Source organism: Sarcophilus harrisii, chromosome 1 (genome assembly GCF_902635505.1).
Source record: "Sarcophilus harrisii chromosome 1, mSarHar1.11, whole genome shotgun sequence".
NCBI lineage: Eukaryota > Metazoa > Chordata > Mammalia > Dasyuromorphia > Dasyuridae > Sarcophilus > Sarcophilus harrisii.
In genome coordinates, this window is record NC_045426.1 from 165439076 (window position 1) to 165451225 (window position 12150).

General features: G+C 35.7%; 1 protein-coding gene across 1 annotated transcript in view; it reads right to left on the minus strand.

Annotated features, from left to right (window-relative positions):
- The window catches only part of ANKDD1B (ankyrin repeat and death domain containing 1B), a 79777-nt gene that overhangs the window by 6998 nt on the left and 60629 nt on the right, over positions 1–12150 (minus strand). Inside the window, exon 13 of the mRNA XM_012541119.2 lies at positions 425–626. Within this exon, the coding sequence (XP_012396573.1) occupies positions 425–626 (202 nt within the window). The remainder of the gene's footprint in view (positions 1–424; positions 627–12150) is intronic.

A 12150-nucleotide genomic window follows, 5' to 3' on the forward strand; every position in this document is an offset into this window, starting at 1 on the left:
TCCTATAGAGTGGCCTAAGAAATACTTACTATTCTTTAGTTGCAGTTACTGAGGTGGTCATTTATCTATCACTGTTGGCCACCCAGTCACAGAACAAGCAGTTAAGAACTGAGTGTTTCTCTTGGTACTCATTCTACTGTGGATTTATTTGGTCAGAAAATATAAATTCCTTTTTGAGCTTTTGTGATTTGACTTTAAAAAAAAAAAGAACTAGCCATTTGCAAAGTTTGTTTTCAAGGAGATTCTCCAGAAAGAGTCACTGGCTAAAAATTCTTAAAAACCACAGTAAATATTGATATTGCTGTTTCTGTTTTATAGGATGAAAGTAGCTGCTAATTGCCAGTCTTCAGCAATTTATCAGAAATTTCTAGTTTCATCACTCCTTGCTTCCCATTTCTTCTAATAAATTCTCTTGGGTTATTACCTGACCACTGTTCTTCAATAGCTTTGATCTGTGCATCTGAAAATTCCCAGGAGCGAGCCAGCTTCCGCCAGTCTTGGGCTTTAAGTTGATGGTAAGCCAATTTCCAAAGGCAAGAGCGGATCTGCTTCGTCTCTAAACTGTGATCTTGTTTGAATGTCAGAGCAGAGTCTATTGGTGAGTCATAGCTGCTTCCTTTAAGTTCCTAAATTGAAAATAAAGATAACAGACAATTTCAGATGTACTATGTTTGTAGCCTAATCAGAGTATTTTCCACCCTTGACAAAACAGATAAATGTCCAGCTCCAGTCATTTGTTCAGAACCATTTGTCTTCAGGCCAGTTTTTATCATCTAGAATGTGGGGAACATATCTAACAAAAACGTAAAGTATAGCCTGTCTGACCTCAAGATGTAGAGATTCTGCAATTTTTAATTGCATGCTTCCACCCCAAGAGTGACCTGACTGATGTTAGAAAACCCACAGGGAGAGTGAGAATGTCAGCCAAAGAAATGTCATCACAGCTAACCTTCAGCACTGTGCCTCTCTCCCCACTCCTTACTGTTCCTCCCTGAAATTCTCATTTGTTTTCTCTCTTCATATTTAAGAATCTTGAAATCCTTCCTTGCCGGGGCAGTTTTTCTCAGGTGTTACCTTGTAAGAGCTCATTCATTGTTTTCCTTCTCCCAGCTCACAAAGTACAAGGTGGAAGGGGAAGGAGGAGGTAGGAATGAAAGAATTACACAAAGAATTGGAAGGAAACTGGAATCATCTCTCCCAAACCTTTTTCTTACAAAAGAGAAAAGGAAGGACTAGAGAATTCAAAACAAAATTAATGAAAACTTCCAACCAAGCGCATTCAACCAGTAATTAGATTTAAGCCCTTCTCTCTACCACACAATGCTTAGGTGTCCATTGGGGAGGGGGAGAAACCGATACTGGTTTTTTAATAACTGAAACAAGATTGGGTTCTGCATCACTGTGTACTGGGATCAAATCCAATTTCTGTCCCTCAATAGAATCCTCCTAAACATCCCCTGAACAAGAAAACTGGAAGAAGTCTCATATTACAAATCCAGAGAATAGGGTGCATTGCTGTGTCATAGTTTTTCTTTCAAGAGAGTCTTAAGTATAAGTTGCATTCTAAATTATTGACTGCCTACAGGGAATATTACCTCTCTCCTGGCCTATAACAACAAACTCCTAATTGGTTTCCTTGTCCCTGGTCTTTCTATTGTCCATACCACTGTTTTCAAGTAAAAACAGCTACAAAACCTTAGATAAGGATCCCAATGGACCAAATATTGGGCTTAGTTTTCAAATGCACTATTGCCTTATGTTTCACTGTATTTTAAATGATTTTATTAAATATTTCCCAATTACATTTTTTTAGGCAATTGGAGTTAAGTGCCTGGATTCACACAGTTAGTAAGTGTTTGAGGCTAGATTTGAACTCCTAACTCGAGCTGTTCCTAATTGCCCCTCCAATTACATTTTAACCTGCTTTTCTCACTCAGGAGTGTTGGGGGCTGCATGTAGCTTCCTTTTTGTTCCATATAAATTGCCAAATTGAGATTCCTAAAATGCAAGTGTAACCAGGCCATGCTTAGAACTTTCAGTGATTCCCTATTTCCTCAAGGCTAAAATATAACATTATTAACCTTATTAACATTAATAATTTTAACATTATTAAAATCCTTCACAATCTGACTCCTGTTGACCTTTTCCAGATTAATTTCACATCGCTGTGATCCCCCACCTACCCCCCAAGTCAAACTAGCCAATTGCTGTTCCCTCTACATGATATTCCCTCTCTCCATGAGTCCTTCTGACTGGAATGCTCTTCCTCTATGCTTGTTCCTGTGAGAAATCTCTAGTTTCCTTGGAGATTCATCTCAAGTATCAAAGTCCTTTCTTGATGTTCCTCTTGTGAGCCCTTTCTCTCCCTCCCAAATTATTTTGTATTTGCTTTGGCTATATTTTGTATAGCTGAATACCCATTTCCTTCCGATAGAATGTAATGGCAGAAATGGTTTAGTTTTGTTTTTTTAATAGGGATATGGTAGGGTACTCCAGTGGATAGAATGCCAGCTTAGAATCAGGAAAACCCATCTTTCTGAATTCAAATCTAGTCTCTTACCAGCTGTGTGACACTGGGCAAGTCACTTAATCCTGTTTCCTCATCTGTATGAAAACCAGAGAAGAAAAGGGCAAACTACTTCAGTATCTTTGCCAAGATAACCCAAAAGGTTCAGATACAACTGAAAAATAACTGAATAACAACAAGGAATAGGAATAAGGATGGAAACAGCATAATGGCATGGGGATAGGGATAAAGCTTGGAATAGGGATGGGGATGGGGAATAAAAATGATTTTATTAGAGAAAACTCCAAGGTAAAGAAACTCCCTCTATCAACATACTTCAGTACCTTCTCTGCAATTTAGGGTCTTGGGAATGCCTAGCCCCAGAGCATAAGTGATTGGATCAGAATCACACAGCAAGCGAGTTCAAAAAGTAAGATTTGAACCCAGATACTTCTAGCTTTGAAGCCTGCTCTATATTCAACTAGGACACTTTGGGGTTTTTTTGTTTTTTTGCTATGTATTCTTCTCTCTCTCTCTTTCTCTCTCTCTCTCTCTCTCTCTCTCTCTCTCTCTCTCTCTCTCTCTCTCTCTGTCTCTCTCTCTCTCTGTCTCTCTCTCTCTCTGTCTCTCTCTCTCTCTGTCTCTCTCTCTCTCTCTCTTTCTATATATATATAAAATCTGTTTTTGCTTATTTTAGGGAGAAAATAATAAAAGGTTGGTAATAATGGAAACAAAAACAGTATAGACAAAAGTATTAACTGGGAGATAGAATTAAAAACTAAGATTATCAGGGGGCCAGGATCCCTCTTCCATCATGACCAAATCACCTGGATCTATATTGGAATTGGAATTGGAATATAATTGGAATTGGATCTATACTGGAATATATTGGAATATTGGAGTCTAAAATTTGGACTCTATGGTTCATTCCAGAAAGATGGGGCAATCTTTGGAAACTTAATCTGAGAAAAAAGAAGATAATCTGTACACTAAAAAAATTATTGGCTAGAAATGTGGAGTGGAGTAAAGATATGACTGAAACACCTATGACTGATTATAGTGTCTTAGGCTAAAGAACACACACACACACACACACACATACACACACAACCTTTTCCAACTCTTATTTCCTCCCTTATTACTTCTTTCAAGAGAGAGTCTCCTATTAAATATGAATTTAGAAAAAGATAAGTGTAAAGGGGGGGAGGGCGGGCAAGCTGATGAATTCCTCCTACGCCAACTACAGGACCCCAGACTTCTTCTGGACTATTCATGTTCTGAATCAGTGCGAAAGGGCTGGGCACTTTGAGATACACACACACACACACACACACACCTCTCAAAGCTGGATCAGAAAGGCTACGTTTGGCCATCCATCAGGAGACCTTAACAGAAATGACTTTACCTCCTGGGCTTTCTCCTTTCCTTACAGTCTAGAATGTATGGCATGTAACTTCCCTTGACAAGAGTAAAATGTAAACTACACAAATAGCAACTAGAGCACACACTTGCCTGGGGAAATGTGTGGCTGGACTGTGGGCTTTTTGCATCATCTGCCTTTTGTTTCCCTGAGCACAGGCGATTACATAATGACCCTGTGAAGAGTCATAGACTTGGAGACCACTTTATGAGTTTGAGAGGTTGGGAATTCCTGGGTCTCTGAGTCAGAGCTAGTCATAATATGGGAAGTACTTCCTGCAGTTACTATGATATCTGTTGGGGGAGAAGATGACCATCAATAAGAGTAACCCAACCTCTGGCCTGAATACTAGAAAGACATGGTCCCTTAGGGAGCCAAAGGTGAAAGAAATACCGATTCAGTATTTCCATAAAATGCCTCATTTAAGTATCAACCTCCCCAGAAAATATAACAGCAATTATAAATTAATATTTCCTGTTTGTCTTTGTCAATACACACATTTGTGTTTTAAGCATTTCTTTTGCATGGAAGAAATAAATAGCCGTTCTATAGTTCAATGTACTTTGTACATTGAGTACTTTTCACTTTTCCATTTGAGGAGATGCTAGATCTAGAGTCAAACCCAAGCTTTTAATTATTTCCCCAGGGCTACAGGATTATGATATAAAGAGCAAGAGGAAATGAAAAAAAGGAGTCTGATGGCTCTTTTCAAGAATAAGGTGATTCAGGCCAATTCCAATAGACTTGTGATCCAGAGAGAGAGGACTGTGGGCACTGAATATGAATCACAACATAGTATTTTCATCTTTTGTGTTTTTTGTGTGCTTTTTTTTTTCTTTCTCATTTTTTTCTTTTTTGATCTGCTTTTTCTAGTGCAGGATGATAAATGTGGAAATATATATAGAAGAACTGCATAAATTTAACATATTGTATTATTTGCTGAGAGAGGGAGGAAAATTTGGAATACAAAGTTTTGCAAGGGTGAATGTTGAAATATATTTTTGCATATATTTCAAAAATTAAAAGCTGTTATTTAAAAAAAAAAGGAGTCTGAGTCCTCTCTATATAGACCAGGTTCTCCTAGGACTGAACCTGGTCCATACATGTGGGTCTATAGATAGAGTCACTTGAGTGGGAAAAGATGAATACTCTACCCTGTCTGGACCCAGTGGAGCTCTCATGCCAAATCCCAAAAAGGTTGGCACAATTTTAAAAGAATACTCGCCTTCCTTCTGTTCTACTTCTAAATCTATGAGCTTTAACCCCACCCCCACAAAACTAAAGGTTCTAAAACAGCTACTTCATTTCATAAACTTTTCTAAGTCTTTCATATTTAATGCTTTAAGATTTATAAAAACTATTTTCTCACAACTATGAGATAGTATATTATTAAAATACATATTTGACAGGTGAAAAAAGTAAGACTCCAAGGTAATCCCACAACCAGTAAAGTATCAGAGAGAAGATCCAGGTCCCCTGATTCTAGGGCCAGTGCTTTTTCAACCACAGCACTTGTGAAATTCATCCCAAAGGTTTCATTCACAAAAAGGCCATCTGTCTCTAAGATGTTGTTGGTCACTTAAGCTCAGAGCACAACAGAGCTCCCTCTTGGAGACACAAATTAAGAAAAAAAAGGTAGGTGTAGTATGGCTATGTCCAAACTCTTTGTGCAGTCAACAATTTTATTGTAATGAGAATCTCTGGGTAACAGGAATAGTTCTATTTTCTGACTAGTCATATCGGTCAAGGTTAATGGGGCAGCTTAGCTATTCTGTCCTTTTGGCTTTCTTTAGAAAAGCTAGGGTGGGACTCCAAAGCCCTCATCTATAGTTCTCATTTTCTACAGCAAGAGGAACACAAAGCTGTCTGCTAGCCAAAAAAGCATGTTGTCAGCAAGTGCAGTGGCCAGGCGGAAATGGAGGAAATAAAAGAATAAGGAAATGAGAAGATTTTAGGAACTTTCATTTATCCTCAAGAGCACAGAATTTCACTGTTATGTGAAAAGAAATTTCTATATTTCTTTTATCTGTTCTCAGAGATATATTAGGGCAAGCTATGTCATTTAAAAAAAAATCTTTCATTAAAGTATGAGATGATGAAGCTTTGTTGTAAGGGAAGAACTTAATCATTCAGGAGAAATGAGGTATAGTGGATAAAGAGCTGGCTTTGAAACAAAATAACTTGGGTTCAGACCCTCCCTCTGACATATGTTGGCTCTGTAATTAATTTCCCAGTACTCTTGGCAATTTTCTTATTCTACAACTTGAAAAGAAGGTATTGATCTTCATTGATAGAGGGAGTTTCTTTGCCTGAGCCTCACCCATACCACTGAAATCACAGGTCTAATTCTTATTCTCCATTTTTATCTAGCCAAAGGGGTTCCAAGCAGAAGCAGCCATCTCACCCAAAAGTTCAGCAGGGTATGAATCCTGGCTCTGACACAAATCTCCAGGAACTGAAGTGGGAGAGATAAGTAATTCAAAGAAAATATTGACTTCTATCAATAATTCTTTTCCAAAATTAAACATTATTTTTGAAAAGGGAAAGGACCCACATGTACAAAAATGTTTGTAGCAGCCCTTTTTTTGTAGTGGTAAGAAACTGGAAATTGAGTGGATTCCCATCAGTTGAGAAATGGCTGAATAAATTATAGTATTTGAATATAAGGGAATATTATTGTTCTATAAGAAATGATCAGCAGGATTATTTCAGAAAAGACTGGAAAGACTTACATGAACTGATGCTAAGTGAAATGAGTAGAAGCAAGAGAACTTTGAACATAGTAACAACAAAGTTATGTGATGATCAACTGTGATGGAGATAACTCTTTCCAACAATGAGGTGATTCAAGCCAATTCCAATAGACATGATGGAAAGAGCCTTCTGCAAAGAGATAACTATGGAGATTGAATGTGAGTCAAAGAATAGTATTTTTACCTTGTTGTTGTTTGTTTGCTTTGTTTTGTTTTTTTCCTCCTCTGTTCCGGCCTCTCCCCCCCCCCCCCCCCTAAAGAAATAAAGATTGCCATCTGACTTTTCTTGCGCAGCATGGCAAATAGAGAAATATGTTTAGAAGAACTGCACATGTTTAACCTTATATTGGATTGCTAGCAGTCTAGGGAAGGGAGGGAGAAAAATTTAGAAAACAGGGTTTTGCAAAGGTGAATAATGAAAACTATTTTTGGATGTATTTGGAAAAATAAAAAAAAACTATAAAAATGTTTTTTTTTTTTTTTATCTAGAAGCTCCTTAAAAGGATAGAATAACTACATAACAACTCCAAAGAGTCTCAAAGGAAAAAAATGAATTTTCTACAAGGACTACATGACTACCTAGAGATAATGAAGCAAGAGCTAAAAAATTAGATTAAAACTCTTCAAGAAAAAATGGAAATGAAAACAAATAGCTTAGAAGAGGATCTGATGAGTTTTACCCAAAAAATAAACTCCTTGAAGACCAAAATAGACCAAATGGAAAGAGCCAGCAAGAAATATTAGAACAAAATTATGATTGAAAATACAAAAGAAAATGTAAAGATAGCTTATATGAAAAACAACTAACCTGAAAACATGTCAAGAAACATGATTTAAGAGTATCCCAAAAGTCTTAGCAGTTTTAAATTTTGGGCTTTATGAAAAGTTATTGAACTTATTGTTTTGTGAATCTACTGAAGTTTAAAACTGTGCTAAGGCTCTTGGGACACTTTATTTAAAGAAATAAAGATTGCCATATCTATTAGAACCAGCAGTCAGAATAAAAATATAAAGCATCCCCTTATCATCTCCTGAAAGGGATCCCCAAAGAAAAAGTCCCACAAATACAATTATCACATCAAAGAAAAAATACTAGAAGCAGCTAGAAAGACACCTTTCAAATAACAGGGAATTGTAGTTAGTATTACATAGACCTAGCAGTTTCTACCATAAATTAGAAGAAAATTTGCATCACAATATTCTAAAGGCAAAAGAGACTTATAACTAAGAATAACCTATCTAGTAAAGCTGGGAATGATCCTATGTGGGTAGATAGAGAAATGGAATTTTCATGGATTAAAAGATGTTCAATAAAGCATTTCTGATGAAAACACAATAGCAAGGTAGAAATACAAATCCAAAAAGCAGAAGAAACCTAAAAAATATTTTAAAAATTGGAAGGGATTGTAGGGTGATATAATGGTAACTTTTTTTTTTAAAAAAAATAGCTTTTTATTTTCAAAATACATATAGTTTTCAGCATTAACTCTTGCAAAATCTTGTGTTCCAAATTTTTCTCCCTTTCACTCACCCCTCTCCCTAGACAGCAAATAATCCAATATAGGTTAAAACATATGCAATTCTTCTAAACATATTTCCACATTTATCATAATGTTAACATTCTAAAAGGGAAAAAATTATGCTTTCAGCACCTTAATAGCTTCAAGTGCTATTGAAAAAATTAAGTAACAAAAATGCAAACGGGGAGTGGATTGTTTCTGTTCTCAGAGTTTTAAGGAAAAAAGAAGAAAGGCAGGATAAAAAGAATCAACTAATATAGTAAGGGAGAAATAGGGGAAGTACTTTCTATTTCTCCTAACCATGGAGCCTATAAAGAATATATAAACTATTGCTGCCATTTTCTTGAGGCAGCAGATCATTTTATTAGCTAGCCAGAGTGTGCAGAATTTAGCTGAGATATCCACCTTTTTAGTTCAGATAATGAGAGGTTCTATATCATTTTTATTATCAGATGCTTAAGACAAGAATGCCATGTGACTATCTATAACTCCAGGATTAATGGTCAGCCTGCAAATTCCAGCTATATTCCCAGTGTCTACTGATCAGTGTCTGATGAAGATCTTCACCTTCTGCTCCCTATTCTTTGATGTGTAAATCTTTACAGGCTCCTTCTGCCCTTTGTAAAAATTACATTGTGTCCATCCTGAGCATGTAATCAATTCTGAGCATATAATAATCTGATTATTAACATACCTCTCTGTGTTAATAAGTATAATTAGCTACAGTACCTATCATTGAATTCTTGTATAATTTTTATGTCACAAGGATGTTTTTTTTCCTCTCCTTATTTTTAATTAGATGGAAGAAATTAAGGGAATGGAAGTTAGCAAAAGTAAGGCAAAAAAACAAAAAACAAAAAACAAAAACCAACCTATTGAAATATTTCAAAATATGCACAGAAGGGGACCAAAGTTCAGAAGTCACAGACAGGCAGGACAATTCTGAAAGTAATGTGTGGAATTTTTATATAGTTAAAAATAAAGCCAACAAAATGGAGATTCATAGTTTCATATGTCATTTTTTTTTTCATTCCAATGTTTATATGAAAACATTTTCTTTTTTTATGGTGCTTAAGTTCAAAATGAAAAATAAGCTAATTTTTTAAAAAATGTGTTCTAGTCAAGTTTAGTTCAGGAACTTTAGTTCAGTGGAAATTGAGAGATGCCCATCATTTGGGGAATGGCTGCATAAGTCATGGTATATGAAGATAATTGAATATCATTGTTCTGTAAGAAATAATATGCAAGCTGATTTCAGAAGAAAAAGACCTACATGAACTGATGGCTGAGTGAAGTGAATAGAAAAAGAAAAACATTGTACACAGAAACAATAAGATTGTTTATCAATTGTAATGGATTTCACTCTTCTCAAAAATGAGGTGATTCATGGCAATTCCAATAGACTTGGTATGAAAAATGCCAATTATATCCAGGAACAGAACTCTAGAGACTGAATATGGATGGGGAAGCATAGTATTTTCATCTTTTTGTTTCTTTTTTTTTCTCATGGATATTTTTTTCCTTTTGGTCTGATTTTTCTTGAATGTGACAATATGGAACTATATTTAAAAAGATAGCACATATTTAACCTACATCTGATTATTTGTCTTGGGGAAGGGACAGGTAAAGAAGGGAGGAAGAAAAATTTGGAACACAAAGTTTTACAAAAATAAATGTTGAAAACTATCTTTACATGTACTTGGAAAAATAAAATAGTATTTAGAGAAAAAAAAGAACTTTAGTTCAAGGCAAAATAGTATTATAAATTCAAATCCTGCCACAGATATTTAGTAGGCACTGGGAAAATCACTTACCCTTTCTCAGCTTTTGTTTCCTTATCTACAAAATGGGGATGATAATAACATCAATCTTACAGGGTTCTGGTGAAGACCAAATATGATTATATAAGCAAAGTACTTTTCAAAATTTAAAGCCCTGGGGGTGCAGAACAAACATTTATTAAGTTCTTACTATATCCCAGACACTATGCTCAAGTGCTTTACAAATTTGGATCTGTATAAAATGCACTAATAATATAATTATACTCTCTAAATTAAGCTATTAGTATTAGCAATAATAACTTTCCCACAAACTAGCTATACTTCTATAAAGAGTAGAATGATTAACAACCCAGCAGGTCTGAGGAGAATCAGAAAGTTTTGAAAAGATGACTTAGCAGAAACTGGGGAAGACAAAAAACTAGGAATTTCAAAACGATGTGGCACTCTGTGTCCTGCTGAGGGTTTGGCGTCCTGAGAGTTCCACCTTTCCTGCTAAGATTGGATGTTGGGCACTGGGACATCAGTGCTGAGGCAGTCCCCAAACCCTCTGACTCCCCCCCGGATGCTTTTGTGTCCCTCTCCAGAAATGAGAGCATATTCAGCTGCTGAACCTGGTTTCCGTATTCTGCAGACACACTGACCTATGACAAGCACGTTGCCATCCCATTTCTACCTTGCCTCGGTTGAACTCAGGCTGCAAGTCAAGCTCCAGTTAGATTCACAAGGATTGAGAAAAGAAGTGTTGGGAGGAGGCAGCCGCAGTTTGCTCGGATGTCACAATGTTTGTGGATGACTTTATGGACATCCCCAGCTTACTATTTAAACTATTTTAAATAAATGGTTCTTTGTTTCTCTTGTGTGATATCATGTCTGCTGTTCAGCCGTGGCTAAGTCTTCATGATCCCATTTGTTTTGTTTGATTGGGGGGTTTTTGATCTGTTTTTGATGAGGCAATTGGAGTTAAGAGACTTGTTTAGAGTCACACAGCAGTTTGAAGCTGGATTTGAACTCAGGACATTTTGATTTCAGAACTGGTGCTCTTTCCACTGTGCCATCTAGCTGCCCCTCATTTTTTTGACAAAAATCTTAGAGTAGTTTGCCATTTCCTTCTCCATCTCATTTTACAGATGAGGAAACTGAGGCAAACATGATTAAGTAACTTATTTGCCCAGAGTCACACATCTGAGGCCAAATTTGAACTCAGGAATTTGAATCTTCCTGATTCCAAACCCAGTGTTTTATCCACTATACACCTAAGCTTTGGCTACTACTAGTAGTTGTAGTAAAATTTTTTCAGAGGAAGAAGCTTCAGAGAAAGAATAAATCATTTGAATCAAAAGCTGAATCACATCTTGGAATGACAGTTTGGGACATTTGTCTGGGAATTCTATTGGAAGTCCCCCTCCCTGCCTACCCATATAAGCAGCTTTCATCATTTAAGAACAAGAAACTCAAATGTAAGATTTGGGCTCTAGACTAAGAGGAAATATTTACTTCAACTAGAAAAAGAATCCTTTACTCTTTACTGCTACAGTCCTGTACAGGGAAATTTTTATGAGAAGCAATGGGAAGTCTTAGAATCAAAAGAACTAGGTTTGCCCCTCACTAACTGTGTAATTTTAGACATGTGACTTGATTGTTCCATATCTCAGCTCCCTTATCAATAAAATAAGTAATAATAATAATAATACATTTAATCTAAAAATAAATTGTTATATATGTATAATATGTATTATAAATATATTGTAATATATAATATAAATCATATAAAATATCTCTATATTATATTATTATAAATATATATTATGAACATATTAAAATTATATATAAATACATGATAAATTCATATTATCTAATATATAATAAATTTCTATCATATAACATAATAAATGTCTATCATGTGTAATATGTAAATATATTATGATAAATAAAGTATGATAAATGACATTTTATTACTATATAATAATAAAGAATACCTGACTTACCTATCTCTTTTTTTTTACTGAGACAGTTAGAGTTAAGTGACTTGCCAGGATCACACAGCTAGGAAGTGTTAAGTGTCTGAGATATTATTTGAATTTTCCCAGGTCTTCCTGACTTCAGGGCTGGTACTCTATTCACTGTACCACCTAGCTGCCCCTGACTTACCTGTCTTACAAAGATAAGAGGA